The sequence below is a fragment of the Cyprinodon tularosa genome, unplaced genomic scaffold (genome assembly GCF_016077235.1).
Source record: "Cyprinodon tularosa strain WSP-4 unplaced genomic scaffold, ASM1607723v1 ctg552, whole genome shotgun sequence".
Lineage (NCBI taxonomy): Eukaryota > Metazoa > Chordata > Actinopteri > Cyprinodontiformes > Cyprinodontidae > Cyprinodon > Cyprinodon tularosa.
Window position 1 is genome coordinate 349,148 of NW_024039288.1, and position 18,871 is coordinate 368,018.

Below are 18,871 nucleotides of genomic sequence, written 5' to 3' on the forward strand. Positions count from 1 at the left end.
CAAATGCTTCACACCAACTGGTTTCATGTAATTTCTGCCACAGAATCCTTCTGCCAGTGGCCCTGTTTCTGTTTTTACACATTTACCTCCACAGCTGTCTATGCCAACACACACCACTGAAAACAAGACCACATTTAGCTCAGCAGCTCATCAATAAAATCCACAGCGCATGTGTGCTGCCTTGCATTACTGGGCAACTAGACAGCTCCATGATGCAGATAAAGTGGAGAGAGAGAGGTGGATGGGGGTGGAGCAAAAAAAATAAATAAAAAAGACAAATCTGAAAAGAAGCACACGGATGGAAAAACATTTTCAAGAAGAGACTGGAGATGTTCTGCAGATAAAAGCAGTTATTTGGATTTATTTCTTTAAAACAGTGTTAAATCCACAAGAGTCATGAGAAACTATTTGGAGCATTGAAATCCTGTGGATTCAGGTTTCTGTCTCAGGATGACTGTCACTTATTCCAGTAAAGTAGCCAATGCCACCTTCCTGAGTTTCCATCGACTGCTGCTGCGCTGGAAGGGAAGCATCTACAAGCTGCTGTACCGGGAGTTCATCCTGTTTGCTCTGCTCTACACCATCCTCAGCCTCGTATACAGGTCACACACTCAAATCCCATTTAAAACTAAAACAACTTGAGACAGAAATTATTGTAATGGATAAACAGTCATAAAGGCATAAAAATAACATGGTGTGTGTTTGCTGTGTTGCTGTATCCTTGTTTAAATAAGATTCATGATGCTTGGTCAGTTTAGAGAGCATTACTCGGGGTCTAAAGTCTCTTCTAGTTTTACTTTGAGGTTCAGATGTTTACGTGTTTATGGAAAAATATTTAGAACATTTCTCTGCAAATGAAATGTAAGGAAGTATAGTAGAAAATCTAAATTTTGAAGGAAAGTGAACTTATGACATATATAGATCGCCCCCTAGGGGAGAGCTGAACTATTGTATAAGCTCCGCCCATTCTGTGTCAAAATATTTGGTGAAAATATGAAAAATATCACTTTTGATTCCATGCAGAACTAATATCCACGATAAAAGTTCATGTTTGCAAATTTATGAGAAAGTAGGAAAAAAAAGTTTCCAAATGGACGTCTTGTGTGTTATGTCTCCATCATTGCTGTTCAGGATCTTGTCCTTTATTTCACTTCACTCTTTAGCTCTCCTGAGATGATTGCCACACTTTTCAGATCTTTATTCGTATCCATTTCATTCCACCTAACAATATGTTTTAGAAAAAAAGTACATGTTCCTATGTTTTAGTATCAAATTGTGGATTGTCATTATTTAATAAATAAAAGGAAAGCAAACAATAATCTTAAAGTCATATCAGTCCTGGAGTTTGTAGGTTTTAGTTTCATTTATATTTAAACGTTGTTTCTTTCTCTATTTGCCAAAACTAAAAAACATGTCTTGTATTGTTGCACCGATACCGATACAGTATCGGACAGTGTCCCGATCCAGCACTAAAATGGAGTTATCGGTATCAGCGAGTACCAACAAATAGGGCACCGATACCATTTTGAGAGCCAAAAGTTTATTCATCTATTGTCACCCATTCCAGGTAGGCAATAAAAAGTTCTACTGGATTCACTTTGTATTAGTATTTGTCCTGCTTCACAAAGGTAGGCAGCAGCTTGACAAAGCCATGATGGCAATTGTTTTACATCCAAGTAGTATGCAGTTCTTCATATATACAAAAACATCAATGTCAAACAGATGGTATCGATATTGGCAAATACAGCCCTGACAGGTAACGTAGTCAGGGCCAAAAAATGGCATCGGCGCAACACTAATGTCTTACTGAATGTATATATCATTGATCAGTTCATCAGCTGCCACCTTTAAATTACACCACACCTAAAAAAACAATAAAAAAACACAAGCTAAAGTAGCGTTTCCATCAAGTATTTAGCATCCTTAAAACAGTCCGTAAGAAGGACTTTAAAAAATGCTTCTTAACATCTAAAATACAGTTAATCAGTACATCATTAAGATTGTTAAATTTGTTCAAAATACAAAGACTTATCGTCCACTAAATCAGGGTTGTCAAACCGGTTCCAGAAAGGGCCGTGTGGCTGCAGGTCTTCTTTCCAACCAAGCAATAGCACACCAGACTCCAGTCATCTTATCAAGTAATCATGTTCAGATTGGACTCACTTGATGAGATGAATGGAGTCTGGTGTGCTATTGCTTGGTTGGAAAGAAGACCTTCAGCCACACGGCCCTTTCTGGAACCGGTTTGACACCTGTGCACTAAATGAAAAGTGAAGACGTTAAACATCTTTCAGCAAAAGCTTCTCCTTTTTTCTCGGTTCATGCTAATTTTCAGCTGTTACTGACGGTTTCTTCTCTGCCCCCCAGGCTGGTCCTCTCAGATCAACAGAAAAGATTATTTGAGAAACTTTCCATTTACTGCGACAGATATGCTGAGCAGATCCCCGTCACCTTCGTCCTGGGTACGCCTCTTTTCCTTATTACATTTCACTTATAAAGTTCTGGTTAATATTCGGTTAATACTTGTCGGGTGTTGAACTAGTGGTTAGAGCAGTTCACTTGTGCTCTGAGAAGGTTGCAAGTACCCGGTTCGATCCCCACAGCCTGTACTCTGGCGCTCTGTGCAAGACCCTTACACTGCTCACCTGGCGCCGCACAATAACAGCCCACTGCTCCCCAAGGGGATGGGTTAAAAGCAGAGAGTGAATTTCCCTATTGTGGGAAAATAAAGGGATTTCCATTACAAGATTTGATTCAAATAAAAGCTAAATTAACTGGACTTCTGTTATGTCTGATATCTCTACTATCAGTGTTTTTAAGAGCCCTTTTAAAATTAAAATGTTGTCCTCAAACCGTAAAGTTTCTGTGGATTTCTTCTAAGCTATCGGATCTTAATTTTTATCCTTACTGTTGGCACTTTACCCTTTTTGTCTATTGTGGCCCTGCAGATTTGAATGCGTTTCCTTCAGCAGCGGAGTCTTATGTAGCGACAGCTACACGAGACTCTATAGCATAGCTTATTTCCTTCATAAAAAAACAAAAAACAAAAAAAATTTACCTTTAAAATCTAGATCCTAGTGGACATTTCCTCTTGGCCCCCTTATTTAAAAAAAAAAGTGAAAAGAGCTCTTGACGATGGCTGTTTTGATAAAGTAACTTTATATTTTCCATGAATAAAGCTGTGAAGGTCTGGAGTATTCCTTAGTTTTAAGAGATATTTCCTATGTAACACAGTGGTAATAATAAACAATTTTACCAGGTAAACCTTTGATATTAACTTCCAACAACAGGGGGCAGCATTTCTTGATATTCTCAGACTGGATCTATAATCTCAGCTTTTCATTGTTTAGTTTTTCTTAAATCACTCTTCTTTCATGTGTAATTATTATTACCTGTGTCACTCAACAGAGAGTCATAACATTACGAGAAAAAATTTGCTACGAGAATAGTCATAACATTACAAAAATAAAGCTGTAACATTATAATAATAAAGTCGTAATATTACAAGAATTAAATGTCGTAAAATTATGAGAAAAAGTCACAACGAAAATAGTCATGAAAAATTACGAGAATAAAGTCATGAAGTTACAAGAACAAAGTCGCAACATTACGAGAATAAAGTCGTAAAATTACGAGAATAAAGTTGAAAAATTACGAGAAAAAACTCACAACGAGAATAGTGAAAAAAATTGCAAGAATAAAGTCATAATATTAAAGTCCAGAAATTAAAGTCCTAAAGTTATGAGAAACAAGTTGTATTTTATGACAACTCTTACAAGAAGCACTTTCTTCACTAAAATGAGGAATTTCGAGCATTATGTAAAGTTCTACTTTGGCTCTGGTTTGACAAATAAGGAAATCTTTTAGCACCAGTATCACATTGGGAAGTTTGTCAAAGTGGACTCAGGTTGCTGATTGGTGGAGCTGGTCAGCTGTCATATACTGGTAGGAGCAGAAAGCTTTCTTTCTGAAACGGGTTGACGTATGATGACTTTATTCTCATAATTTTACAACTTTATTCTCGTAATGTTACGACATTATTCTCGTAATTTTACAAATTTATTCTCAAAATAAAAAAAAAATGACAAAAATCTCAAGCCCTAATACTCGGTCATACAGTGCATATATGAGCAAATTACATGGGGATGTTACCAACATCTGGAGTGAATCACCTCATGTCAATATGATTAGAAATCATTTTTGCTCAGAAAACCGTTGAGATCAATCAAGAAACACAGAAAAAGAATGGCAGTAAGGTAGGAGGTAGATATTAAAGTCTAGATTTCTCTGAAATGTCTGGTTCTGAAAGCATGCGTCAATAATGTGCTGCCTCGACCCAGAGTGGCCAAAATCTCTAATCAGGATGTTTTGTAAGTGAGGAGGTAGCAGATCGGAGCGGGCAGCCTGATGGTTGCCTCATTAGCAGAGTGCTAATGGAACCGGATCATTAAAAAAACAGACAGCTAAAAGAAGGATGTGTGTTTGTGGGGCTGATTCAAACTCATTCTCACTGATGCTGTGGAAATAACAGATGCTAAAAACAAAAAAAATCACTTTTATTTAGGAGGTTCTTCTAATGAAAATAAGTATATTTGCTAATAAAAAAGATAATACTTTCTACTTTTCAAGCAGGATGAAGAATCTAAATGATTTCTGGACTTTTTTAGGTTTTTATGTAACATTGGTGGTGAATCGCTGGTGGAATCAGTTCAGTAACCTACCCTGGACAGACAGACTCATGTTCCTCATCTCAAGGTAAGAACAAACTCACTGCTCTGCCCTCTGCAGGCCAAAACATGAATAACAATAACAATGTATCGTCCTTGAAATCGTACCTGAAATCGATAAGGACACTAAAGCTAACAGAAATGCGTCCGCGGTCATCATGATAGGCGCTATCCGAATAGTTCTTGCCGTTAGGAAGGAGCTAGGATCAGGAAGCAGGATGCTTCCTAGCACCAATACAGTTAGCATAGGGACGTCCTGATGCCCCTAGGAACTTTATGGTCGCCCACAACCCTTTGCATGACATACAGTATTAGCTTAGCGTGTCTAATGGAGTTTAACCAAAATACATAATTTCGTGACATGTACTGTTTGAAACACATGCATATGTCATCACCTCCATATGTTTTGGGTTTTTTAATGAGAGCTTTATCCATTGAGTACATTTATGTAACTTTTGTTTTTTGTAACTATTTACTCATGGGAAAACAGGCTCTTTTTCAGCTTGTTTTCCCAATTTGACCAGCATCATTAATCTGTGTGTCCGTTGCATATTAACATCCCAGAGGCTCGGACTCACAAAAACACTCCGTAATTGCTGCATATTCAGTTAGAAAGACTAACCAAACACTGAGATTTAGACTCCAGTTCCAAAGATATTGTCATAGTGGGATTTAAAGATCTGACCAACATGCAGAGAACCACTCAGAGACCAAGGATAAAAGTTTAACAGGTTTATTGTAGGTTAGCAAACACTGATGAAGATTGAAACTCTGTGGGGAATCAATGCTTGAACTCAGCGGACTGGTGAACCAGAACAGTAAACTTTTTGGGGGGCTCTTGGTTTATCCTTGGATCCAGTTTGTGGGGGTTTAATCCAGAGAAGAGGGAACTCATTGGAGAGCGGACAGGCAGACATACGTTGGACCCAGAGGAGTAAAGGAGCGGACTGTCACTTGGTTTTCCAGGAGTGGACTTGAACGGATCATGAGGAGGATTTCCCCTTGCCCAGTGAGCCTGAGTAAATCCTTCCAGGGGTAGAAGGTCCAGGCTTATCCAGTAACACAGGAAGTCTTCCCAATACACTCTGGCGTCGAGGTGGTGACAGCCCACTGCTCAAGTACTCCTCTGGTAATGACCCAACGAGCCTCAGGTGTGCAGGGAGGCCCAACGAGGACAGGGCACCACCTGGTGGTGGAGAGAGGAAAACACAAAAAAACAACCCACACAAACTGGAATCTTAACAGATATACATTCTCCTTTTCATTGTGCATCAAGGTTTTTACCTTGGTCTCCTTTTCAAAAGTTTTTTTTAAAGTAATTTGACTCTAAGGCTGTTTCCTTTGATGACATTTTCTCATGTAAAAACTGGCATCGTTAAAAAGGGAGGGACAGGTGTGGCTAAACAGAGCCCTCCTTTTCACATCAAACCTACATGTTAGCGGTGTGCTTATGTGACGCAGTGTTTACCACACCACCCATGTACGGAGGCATTAACGCTGGTTTGTTTTCCACCTAGATCCTCGCTCTTTTTTGCCCTCATGTCCCTCTGTTGTCGCACAAACTTGCCCCCACTTCCTCACCGCCTCGGACTTATTTAGACCCACAGCTAGTTCATGTTTGTCCCTCTGCGTTGTGGCGTGAAATAACATAGCGCAGACCCTACCTCAATATTGGGCATAAATTAAAAATATCTGCAACAAGCTCACTGTGACACACTGCTGCGGGAGAATAACCAGCCCTTTAGTCCGCAAAGCGGAAGACCCGGGTTCGAATCCGACCATGGTCCCCCCCCTTTCATGTCAGCCTACTGTCCAAAAAGCCGCTAGTGCCGTAAAACCCGAAAAAAGAATAAAAATAATTACTTGTCAGCTCTGCTTTCTGGCTGAAACCATTTTGAGGCTCAGAGGTGTAACAGTGGTTTAGTTGATTCGCAGCCAACAGGTAGCCTTCTTCTTAAAGATAACCAAGTTGGCCAGAGGACCAGCATCTTCTGGGACTTCTTGGTTTACATTTCAGATTCAATGTTTTATGTAACATAGAAACATGTTCCAAAGAATTTTATATTATATCCTGATCTTAAAGTAGCCAAAATGCCAAATTAGATCACATAAAAATGTGCAGGATACCTGCTCAGTTTCAAGCAATGAAAAAATGGCAGCTTTATTGTTAATGTGATACTTAAACTGCTTGCTTTCTCTGCTTCCTCCAGCTGTGTTCAGGGTAAAGATGAATACGGACGCCTTCTGCGACGGACGTTGGTACGTTATGTCAACCTGACATCGCTGCTTATCCTGCGCTCCGTCAGCACCGCCGTCTGCAAGAGGTTCCCCACCATTGATCACGTGGTTGAGGCGGGTGAGAGGGTTACTAATGCATCATGGAGTTTAGTAGGTTTGGGCACAAAACGTCAAAGGGAAAAATGGTGAATGACAGGTCTGGGTTCTGTCTATCTCAGATGAGGCATTTTAGAATTGGCTCTTTAATGACCAATTAGAGCAGGACTGTGAGCTCCAGACAGGGATTGATTAGTCCTACCTTCCACCTGTAGGTTTCATGACTCCCGAGGAGAGGAAGTTGTTTGAGAACGTACGCTCTCCTCATCTCAAGTACTGGATACCTGTCGTCTGGTTCTCCAACCTGGCGTCTAAAGCCCGGCAAGAGGGACGCATCCAAGACAACATCGTCCTGCAGAATATTCTGAATGTGAGAAACCAAATAATCAGAGATGAGAAAAGAAAATAGATGTATGGCAAGAGATGCTTCATTCTCAATAACAAGAACAGTTCTGACTGATTTATAGCCTTGATCATATCTAAATAATTCATCATTGAATGTTGTCAAGATTAAAAAGAGACTAACATTGCAAATATTATTAATAAAAATAGATCAAACAATAACCTATTATTTAACATAATATAACATAATACTAAATAGATTTAACATTATTCTACTGTAATGTTATGTCTTTGGATTCATGAATTATGTAGGCGAAGATGAGCAAATGGTCTGCAAACACATGAAATTAGACTTTAAATCAAAAAGCCACAAAAATGCGACAATGACAAAAAAAAAGCTGCAAAAGAGAAATGCTGCAATCACAGACAATAGTGCAACTAAGAGCAAACGGTCTGCAAATACAAGCTACCCAAGAAAATTATGCTAACATATAAAACACATGTAGAGAAATAAACCATTGCTGCATGAAAATATTTCTTCTCATTGTATCTTGGATATAAACGTATTTATAAAGTACAGCTTGCACAAAAAAAAAAAATAGATGCAAACAAAAGAATTAGAGGTAAAGACAATTTCTACTTCTTAAATTCAGACTTGAATTTAAACTATTTACTTGGATTTTTTTTAATCTAATATCACAGCTAAAGATTCAACACTTTTCTATTGAAAATAAAAGGAAATTCAGAAACCTCACAGTAGAAATAAAAGGTTCTGTTGCAATGGGAAGCCACTTATAGTCCTCTTAGTGACCATAGAAGCAGAAATGTGGGTATAACATGACACTGAGTTTGGTCCCAGAGGGAAGGATGACGGCGTTTTTCCATTTACTGTATCGGCTTACAGAAATCTGATGTCTGTGACAAACAGCTGTTTCCTCTCTGTGCTCAGGAGATGAATCTCTTCAGGACGTGGTGTGCGACTCTTTTCGGCTACGACTGGGTCGGCGTCCCGTTGGTTTATACGCAGGTCAGTTCTGCAGATCTGGAAAAAACCAAAACAAACGGATGCAGCTCATGTAATCACATCAGGGATAATCAGTGTAATGAAATCAGAGCTCTGGGTGGGATGAGCTGCTGGTGAAATCTGTATCTCTGTCTTCAGGTCGTCACTCTTGCTGTCTACACCTTCTTCTTCGCTTGTCTGATCGGTCGTCAGTTTCTCGACCCCGCCCAGGGTCACACCGGCCATGACCTCGACCTTTACGTCCCCGTCTTCACCCTGCTGCAGTTTTTCTTTTACTGCGGCTGGCTTAAGGTCAGATGAGTGTCTTCCAGAGGTCTGCCTAAATGCTTTAATATCTTTCATGGATTCTCACACAATAGCAGCTTTAATATTTCACTGAATCTGAATTTTACTGAAGTTTAAAAATACAATACAGAAAACAGAAATAAAATGTGAAACGATGTAAGCATTATGCTGGAAAATTATAGTAAGTGGTTTTGCTGAGGAAATATATGCAAATGTCTAAAGATAATAAAAAAAACATGTGGATATGCATCAAACAGTGCATTCCGTAAAAGTTTAAAAAACAATCCACTGGTTCACCGGCTGAACAATACCTCCTTAGCGACCGACCCTTAACGATCATAGACAGGTTTCAGGTATTACAGGAGACAATCCCCCCCTTTTATGACCGACCATCGGAATCATAGACAGGCTTCAGATATTACAGGCTAACCATGGAACCAAACGACCCACTCATCTGTTACCATTTGCATGTTTCCAAGCGATACAAGGCCTTGTCTATATAAAGACTCAAACACACTGCGAATCCAGACATTTGAATTGAGAAAGCTTCCTGGAGAGGTGGCGAAACATCTTCAAATCTTGGAAACCACGTCCAGAGGATTGTTTTTTAAACTTTTACGGAATGACTCTGACCTGGATGACAAATAATCTTCATCAGCATCAAACAGTGCAGCAAAGTTTAAAGCTGAATCATTTATTTAATTCTTTGCACATTTTCGATGTCAATTAAATATTTGCTCTAGATTTACAACAAAGATTATTCTGTAGTTTGTATAATGCAAAGGATTTAGATTGGTGATTTGTAGGTATTATTAAAGACATAAAATCATGTTTTTTATTATTATTTTGCAAATCAGTTAATCTGTAGATAATTTTTTTGATAATTAATCGGATAGCCAAAGGTTCCTTAGAGAAGATTTTTTATGAAATGAAACAAGGTGAATCTAAATATTTTCACCTTGAGGAGTTGTGGAGAGAGCATATTGACAGCTGAAAAATGTTTTTTTTTATCATAAATTCAAAATTTTAACATATTATTTTTGCAATTTTGGTATAATTGCTGCTCAAGGTGGTTCGCTCTGTCAGCAAAAGCAATGTTTTACAGTCTCTAATCTCGAGTTAGCAATAATTGATTACCAAATTAGTTGATGACAGAGGTGGGGACTCGAGTTTGTGACTCGTACTCGTGTCGCACTTAAGTCGCATATTTAATGACTTCAGACTTGAATTAGACTTGCAATTTCCGACTTGTGAACAATATATATTTTTTTAAGTGTTTTTTTGTTTTACTAACTTGACTGATCGCCGCTCGCCTTACCCGCACACAGCAGAGGTAAAAAAAAATTAAAAAAACGACACAGGGGCTGTCAAACAGTCATGTAGCACTGACATCACTGACCAGTTCAAGATAATGATCATTCCATAGATATAATAGTGACCTTTAAGCTATACCGTCTCAGTGAAGGAGATGAAAACACAAGGAGAAACAAGCAAGCACGCAAATCGACTTGAGACTTGACTTGGACTTGCGAAAAATGACTTGTGAACATGGATGGTTGATGATTATTTCGATAATTGTTTACTCCGATAAATTGTTTCGGCCCTAATCTGAATACAACTTATTCTCAGTCTTCTCTAACTCTTCAGGTTTAGTCTAGTTCTTGGTTTTTTTCCAACATCCTTCCTAAGTTTGTTAAACTTCAGGGAAAGAGCCATCACAAGGCAGCGACTGACCAATCAGGAGAGCAACATGAGAGCCATGATTAATCCAGGGATCTACGACCTGCAGCTTCACAGCTACAACTGGCTTAACAACTACTTTATTGTTTTTATTATTGATACCATAACAAATACTGAATTTAGAATTCATTCTATGGAATAAATATCTTACATTTTCACAACAGAAAGACAAAAAAAGTCCCACAAATATTTCTTTTTTTCCCTATTTTTGTTGTCATCAGGTCAGAAACTATGACAATTATTTTTACGCAATTATTGCTGACAATAGAGGATGAGTACATCCTTTTTTGGCAAAAGTGATGTACTTTTCTTTATTCTAAAACCTAGATATGCTATAAAAACTGCTGCCTTTTTAAAATTAAATCACATTGTCTAAACTAGATATAGGGCAGTGGGTAACACTGCTGCCTTGCAGCAAGAAGGTTTCTGCATGGAGTTTGCATGTTCTCCCTGAGCATGCGTGGGTTCTCTCCTGGTATTCCGACTTCCTCCCACAGTCCAAAAACATGACTATTAGGTTAATCTGCTTCATCTGTTGTTTGTCCTGTTTGTCTCTGTTTTGCCCTGTGATGGACTGGCGACCTGTCCCGCCTCTCGCCCGCAGACAGCTGGAGATAGGCACCAGCAGGGATTAGCGTGTAAGAAAATGGATGGATATACGTCTCTTTTCCTCAAATTGTCACGTAGCATTTGTGGCTCAAAGTGATTTTTATTAACCTGGACTATTAACGATCAGCCAATGTCTGTGAAGATTCTCAGTCATCCAGGTCATGGTCAAGCTTGAAAAAGTTCAGTCTCGTTAACTGGACGTGAAGTTTTCTAGAAAACCTTTCACCTCTTATACAAGAGGCTTCTTCATTTCTAACTTGTGGGGGTTTTGGTCAAAGCCACCTTTTATGGGGTTATGGGTCTTTGCTCAGAGAGCCAAAGTGGAAGTTGGGCTTGAACTCGGAACCTCTGGATTCCAAGCTCTATGCCCTAACCACTAGGCCGCCACTCCCCCGATATAAACCTTTCATTATTGGACAGTTTTAATAGGCAACACTTTTAATAAGTATCTGCTGAATTCAGAACAGATTAAAATCCACTGTCTTCCCTACATTTAAATTTTAAATTTACCACTAATCAAGAAATAATTCAACTATTTCTTCAAAGAGCAAAATAACTGTAACTATGTAAGAAAAACTTGCAGTGACAAGGATTTATACAAGAGGTCACCTACTTTTGCTTTGAGACCTTCAAAGCTCCACTGAAGGGTGAGAAGTTTACTTTGACTATTTCTACAATCCATCAAAAAAAATGAAAGTCCACAAGTTGGTGAAAAATGAAATACATTACGATTAAATGTATTCCGTGTACATTTTTGCACGTTTTATGATAACTGTTTAACACTTGACTCACTGAGGTAAGATTTATATTAAGAACAAACTATGTAACCTTATAAATAACAGACTGAGGCATTCTGGCCTCCCATGAGGGATAGGGTGTCAGAAAAGGACAAACAGAAAGGGTTAGAAGAGGATAAACAAACCCACTAACCAGGTTTCACCTTATAAACATTTTAAAATGCTTGCTTTCTGTAACATTTAACACTAGTAGAACAAATATGTGAAAACCGCGGTCTGTTTTTTGATCTTCTGTGTCGTCAAAACAACGCCCTCTTTGGCCTCTGCTAATCTACATAAACTCCTCACACAGTTTGTCAAAAAAAAGTTTTTTGTGTAACATTTAGAATTGTAAGGAGAAACATTTATCTTCTCAGGTAGCGGAGCAGCTGATTAACCCATTTGGAGAAGACGACGATGACTTTGAAGCTAACTGGATCATTGACAGGAACCTTCAGGTCAGCAAATACATTCAAACTGTGGGTGAATTTAAATAAAAATCCTGCCCACAATGTCACATAGAAGGGCTGTTTATCATATTGCAATTTCACAGGTCAGACTTTCTTCTATTAATTTATACTATCATTATTACTGAACAAATTAGTTCATTCGTGAAATAATGGATACCCAGTCCGTTGCAGTTCTCATAGCTATTCAGCAGATGGCGCCATTCCAAACTGTATGAAAAGTATCGAGCATGATGTCGAGTTGTATCAATTTGATTAACGGGACTTTGTGTCATCACTATCTTTAACGCAGCATCAAAGGACTTTGGATCATTTTATTACAAATTAAACGTAACTTTCCTCCGACAAGCTCTCCCTGCTAAGCTAGCTGTAGCCACTGATCTCTATTTATTCACTTGGTTGCTGATTGGCCGTTGGTAATACAAGCTGCTTTGAAGTCGGCAGCCGCCATATTGGTACTCCCTAATTAGACCGGTCTGAATGTAAACAATGAACCATGATGTTCTCATTTTCAGGCTTTCAAAATAAAGGTAGATTCATTGCTTTGATACACACCTGCTGTTCATAGCTTTAGTAGATTACTGTAATTTATAATAAAAAAAAGAGGCACTTCACATTGCATGTTCAGTATGAAGTCTATAAAACATATATTATTAAATCCATCAAAACTAAATCAGTGTATTAATGGAGCATAACAATACTTTAGTCAGATATTAAGAATATTACCGTAGATACACACACAATCGGATGATGGGTCAAAAGTCCTAAATTTATGATGTGCATGTAAAATAAATGTATTGATTACATTGATGAAGGTACATTGATTACATTACATTACAGGCGACTCAGTGAGAATGGGGAGTACCAAGATGGCGGCAGGTGACATCAGTTTTTTCCATTGAATAAATAGAGATCAGTGGCTGCAACATTATAAGGACACTTCCTGCTGAAAATGTCAAAGAAAAGTACTTCCTGTTTCCAAGTGTTCCTCGTGTTGAAACTTCTAAGTGAACATATTTACAATTTAAGATAAAAGGGGTTTGAAATTTAGATTTAGAAGATGGTTTCCTAAAAATGATAAAGCTAAAGAATCTCAGAATTAGATAGATTGAATGTAAATATATGAACACAAGGAAAAAAAGCTGTTGGTCATACTTAAATTTAACAGGCTTTAATGTTTTTCTATTATTTTTCTTAGCAGTTAAACGTCTAGTTTTATTGTTCCTATTGAGATTAATATAACATTTGATCAATGGCTACTACTGTAGCTTTAGCAAGGGAGGGATTTGAGGAAAAATGCACCTATGGCATTGACTACCATAGATGCATACGAGGGGCGTTCAATAAGTTATGACCCTGGCCCACTTCCAGATGTTTGATCAAGCTGAAATTTTGCATGTGAAGTATTTTAAATCTCTATAGATTAAATAGCAAATTACAGCTCTGAACTATTTGTGGTTTCTGATTTACTGGTGTTAAAACTAAGTCAAGTCTGAGTTTTTGCATTTGAAAGGACGCACAAAATAGGAGACTTTTGATCAAATGAAAGTAAGTTATGGTGATAATGTCCAATAATATAACCTTGTAAAACATTTTGCAAGGTCATATAACGGGCATTGTCACTATAAGTTAATTTAATTTCAGTCTACCGTGGTGTGAATCCTTTCCAATAGAAAAACCGGATCCCTGCTCGACACTCAACAGGTTCCATTTAAGACTTTACTCAGTTCAAACACCTGGAAGTCAGAAACCACAAATAGTTTAGAGCCGTAATTTGCTACTTAATCTTTAGAGATTTAAATAACGTCACGTGCAAAATTTCAGCTCGATCAAACATCTGGATGTGGGTCAGGGGCATAACTTATTGAACGCCCCTCGTAAGTTTGACCCTAACAGAGCCATCTATGGTAGCCCGATGTAAGCAGGCCAAGCCACAAACAGGCAAGCAGCCAGGCAGGCCAGCGGGAAATCTTCCTCTGATGGCCAGACCGCCCCTGCATAAGGGGTTTTTGGATGGTGAATAAAATGCTAAAATATGAAAATTGTGAAAAAAAATCATCATTGTTAATAAATATTAAATGATCTGGGGCTTGACTTGGAAAAAATATGGATGGATGGAGAAGGAGTTATTTTTCTATGTTACATTGAATCACCTAGAGGCCAGTCTAAAGTTTAAAAACATATGCTATAGACCAATCAATTTTATTAAAAAAAAACAGCTTTTTAATGTAATTGTAAACGGAATAAAAACTAGTTAATAATAATAAAAATCAGGTTATCAAAACAGAGCAATTGAAAGACTTTTTTTCTGGATTCTCTTTAAAATAAAGGGACATTTTTAGGATCGGTTTAACTTAAAAACTGTCTTTTCTATGGAGACATTCAGAAACTAGACCATGTTTTAGAAATTATATGCTTGTACCAAATCATCTGGACTAATAAAATATAATTTCTATAAATTTGTGAAAAAAGCCACTTTCACTGTTTCGCTGCCATAAAAAACTATTCTTAAAAACTCATTGTTTGCTCACCTGTTTCTTCAGGTGTCCCTGCTGGCAGTGGACGAGATGCACATGAACCTTCCTCAGATGACCAAAGACGTGTATTGGAACGACAGCGATGCTCGGCCGCCGTACACCCTGGCCGCTGCAGATTACTGCATCCCCTCTTTCCTCGGTTCCACCACCGACATGGGGTCAAATAAACCATTTAATCATGATTTTTACATGTTCAGCCCAGATTACCGGCCTGTGCGTGTTACTAATGCAGAGCGTAGTTTGTCACAGATGTACAACACCCATAATCCTCTAGAGGATGCATGCTTTATTAGTTCATGTTTATCCTTATTAGGACAATAACAATTTATATGTGAATCACTCCTGCAGATTGTCTGACATCCTGCAGCTCGATGAGTTTGAGGTTTCAGACTGTCAGTCGCAGCAACAGGAGCCCTTTTTGACTCGGCGACAAGAGTCGGTAAAGTTTTCCATCTGTTTAAATAAAGTTTAATACTTATAATTTGTCCCCAATGTGAGGTTAGTTCAGCTCAGTGAATCATCAAACAATCTAAAGCCCAGAGTATGCCTGACGAACCAAAAATCTGGTAAAACGCTGGCATAGGTTGGATGGGTACGTTTTGTAAAAGTTATGAGCAAGCTGAAGTACACTGGCACACGTCGACATATGTAGAGAAATTTTGAGCATGCTGAAAGTTTCCTAATGTATGCCAGCGTATGCTCATACACGTGCATACGCTGGCATAGGTAAGTTATCTCATTGGTGAAATATGTTGTCATAGGTCATGTCGTCTAGCTTATCCAAAACCTATGAGTAACTTGTGCATAACTTATGCGTAACTTATCAAGAACTTATCTCCAACACATATCAACGTATCTGACATGTTCCAGATGACAGCTGAACGTGTTTCTAACTTACAGCTACTGTATAATGGCGTATTTGCAGCATTTTGGTATAAAGGAGGTTCACAGGAGGAAACTCAGTTCTCCTCCAGCCTTCATCCACATCATAGGGTGCGTGAGAAGGTGAGTGTGATGGATCCTTAGACATGACACAGAATCTGCTGCAACTTCAAATATTTCTTTCTTTGTCTTTTTTCAATTTATTTATTATTTTTTTTTGGTGGGCAGTAAACAGAGGCTAGGTTAATAGAACTTTTCATGCAGGCAGGGCGTCTCCCAGCGCAATGCTGCCCCCCTCAGGACACTGGCTTGTGACATTTCATGGGCATTACATTGCTGTGCATTATGCAAAAGTTAGGATGTTGTTGAAAGTACGCTATGGACTCATTATAGAAAAAATACATAGAAAATTCTGCATATGCCGGTGTTTTAGGAGATTCTGGGACGTCAGGCATACGCTGGTGTGAGAGGGCCCTAACCATATAACACCTTTCTATGTGTGTTTAACATATTTGGACAGACTGAGGTTTAATATAATTTTCATTGATGCAAGAAAATAAAGTAACAAAACCAAGCAATAATAAGTGAGGATAAATTAAGACCTCAGAGCTAAAAAAAAATAGGAAATGAAGAAAACTTCTCCTTCCAAAGGATTTCGGCAGATATATTATTTCTCATGAGAAAAATTTCCTATTGAAGAGCTCATGTCTAAAGCGGTCCATCTCTACTAGGTTCTGGGTCGGGTCCGACGCCTCCTTAGTGTTCAGGAACCTCCTGATCTCAGACATCCTCGACCCGTCTTCAAACGGCACAGCAGCGATGGAACCAGCAGCTTCTTCGTGAACTTCAGGTATTGGTGCATTAGAGTCCCATGAACAGCGATGCTCTGCTGGAGGTTGCTTAATGTCTGTGCTTCTTCAAGGCAGAATAAAGCAGATTTACAGAGAGACGTCCAAATGTTTTTATAACTATAACGCATTTGGGTTGCATTCTATCAGGTCTAATCCAGGTTCAGCGGACATGGCGCCTCCCTCCTCCTCAGCTGTTCCTCCGTCGTCTCTGGATACCCTGTCCACCTTAAGGGAGGTCAACAGCAATCCCCCATCGCCTGAGAGTTCGTCCTCTGTTGTTTTTCCTCGACTGGTTGTCAGCCCACCATTGTTCTCTAACGCCGCTCACAACGGGGATTCATTTGGGAAACATCAAAATGGTTTGGATCACTCCCCCACTGAAGAGCCACCAAGCATGGAAACAACAAGGTGATCAAATGTTTTATTGTTTCAGCAATTGTTTTCTTAAAACATTCATTAATTGTATCAATTCATTTTTGCAATAATTTTTTGGTTGTGCCCTGAACAAAGAAAGCCTCATAGCTTTAACAGAATTGCTAAACATCTCAAGCAGCTTTTTACAGTAAGCCTTAGAGAATAACTGCATGCATATGGAAGAAAAATAGTCTCATTTGGAATCTGCCTTTTTTTGTAAACCGAATTTCAAACACTTAATTTTTTTAACATCGTATTTTAAACACTGATTTTTTTACACTTTGAATTACTTACACTGAATTCATAACTGATAAAAAAATTTGCCTGCAAAAAGTTCAGCTTCAAAAAATTTGCCTGAAAAAAATTCAGCAACAAAATATTCAGCTGCAAAAAAATTCAGCTGTAAAAAATGTTGCCTGCAAAAAATACAGCTACAAAAAAATTAGCTAATTTCATTGGCTAGCTGCTTGACTGCATCCAGTGTAGATTGCTTTGCCTTGAGTTCACCAGAAGGTCAAGGTTTTTGCACCTAAATTTTTTGGAGCAACATTTTTTGCAGGCAAATTTTTTTGCAGCTGAATTTTCACCAGATGAAAATTAAATTTAAGGAATTCAATGTGTAAAAAAAATACAGCGTTTAAAATTCTGTGTACAAAAAAGGCAGATTTCAATGAGACTGTTTCACTTCCATACATGCAATTGTTGGATTAAGCCGCTAAATGTTTAAAGTTGCTGCCTTATACAGCAAAACCTTAGGATGGAGTAACTGGGTAAACCTTGGTCTCCTCTGCTGACCCAAAGAACATGAAGGAGTTCTCTGGTATCAGCAGTGGCAAAGGAGCAACACCCGACCTCACAACACCAGCAAGTTGTCATCTTAGTGACTATGAACACAAAGAACTTGTGCTTTTCAAGTGGTCTAGCCAAAGTCCAGACATAAAGTAACAGTTAATCTTGTGTATTTGGTTGCTCCAATTCTAGTTTCTCTAGAACCGGCTCCATATGCTGTTCTCCAACTCAACTGGGACCCAGGGAGTTCCGCTGGACGACCGTCAACGCCAAGAGTCGCCCCCCAATCAGGCCGAGGGGACGTCAGTTCTCACTGCAGTTCTCCAGGCAGACTTCAAAGGCGTCAGTCCGTAGCCTACCGAGTCCAAAGGGACTGGGACGCCGGAAGAGAGGCCTGGGTCGCCATCATTGCCGAAGATCACCCAGTCCAACCATCAACACGCTTCAGCTGCCAGAGCCGGATTACGACACTGAGTTTCAGGGAATGGCAGGGGGTGAAGACAAGGAGATGGAAGAAACGGACCAGAACCAGAAAATCAATGATACAAACTCTCAGCCAGAAAGTTTGGAGAAGAAATGAGAGGTGGTTAATGACCAGATAAACTGGCAACAGCTAGACCCGATGGGAGCTGTTGTTTTCTTCAGAGTAAGGGGGATGGATCTTTAACATGTTCTGGTTTAAATTGTGGGTCTGCCAGCCTCTCGACACATATTTAAAAGTCAGGACTTTGGGTTCAAAGGAGGACCTGGTGCGTTCAGACCAAATGAATCTCTTATAACTCCTCATGATAGGATCTCTATGGTTCATGTTGAAGCTGCACTAAGGTTTGATAAAAGAATAGAAAAAAGGCAGAAGGTGAAAAAAGAAATGTAATAAAAAGGAAACAACATGCTTGGTTAACAGGTTTTAATAATTCTAAATAAAATTAGAAGAAGTGGCAGAAGCTAAATCTGTGGATGCTTTTCTCTTCATGTTGATCATCTGCTGAGATAAAGACCTCTTGGTTGCCATCTAGTGGCCAAAGGAGAAACTGCAGTATTTAATATGGCAATCTGGGGATCAAAGAAGCAAACCTCCCCCTCTTGGTGTGAAG

At 38.8% G+C, this 18,871-nt stretch overlaps 1 protein-coding gene across 1 annotated transcript; it reads left to right on the forward strand.

Moving 5' to 3' along the window:
• The first annotated feature begins 202 nt into the window (after positions 1-202).
• On the forward strand, positions 203-18,727 carry LOC119796570 (bestrophin-3-like). The gene is made up of 13 exons (XM_038305179.1): positions 203-602; positions 2,368-2,462; positions 4,668-4,755; positions 6,938-7,083; positions 7,277-7,431; positions 8,353-8,430; positions 8,566-8,718; positions 12,215-12,295; positions 14,848-14,999; positions 15,190-15,280; positions 16,455-16,573; positions 16,722-16,982; positions 17,970-18,727. Exons 1-13 carry the CDS (start codon positions 451-453, stop codon positions 18,355-18,357), a joined length of 1,959 nt encoding a protein of 652 aa, XP_038161107.1. The 5' UTR covers positions 203-450; the 3' UTR covers positions 18,358-18,727.
• The last annotated feature ends 144 nt before the right edge of the window (positions 18,728-18,871 follow it).

Excerpts from the sequence above, each read along its gene's own strand:
- LOC119796570 (XM_038305179.1), top strand. The coding sequence starts at position 451 with ATGACTGTCACTTATTCCAGTAAAGTAGCCAATGCCACCTTCCTGAGT. Across the intron at positions 7,084-7,276 it reads TGATCACGTGGTTGAGGCGG|GTTTCATGACTCCCGAGGAG; the intron begins GTGAGAGGGTTA and ends TTCCACCTGTAG. Across the intron at positions 7,432-8,352 it reads TCCTGCAGAATATTCTGAAT|GAGATGAATCTCTTCAGGAC; the intron begins GTGAGAAACCAA and ends CTCTGTGCTCAG.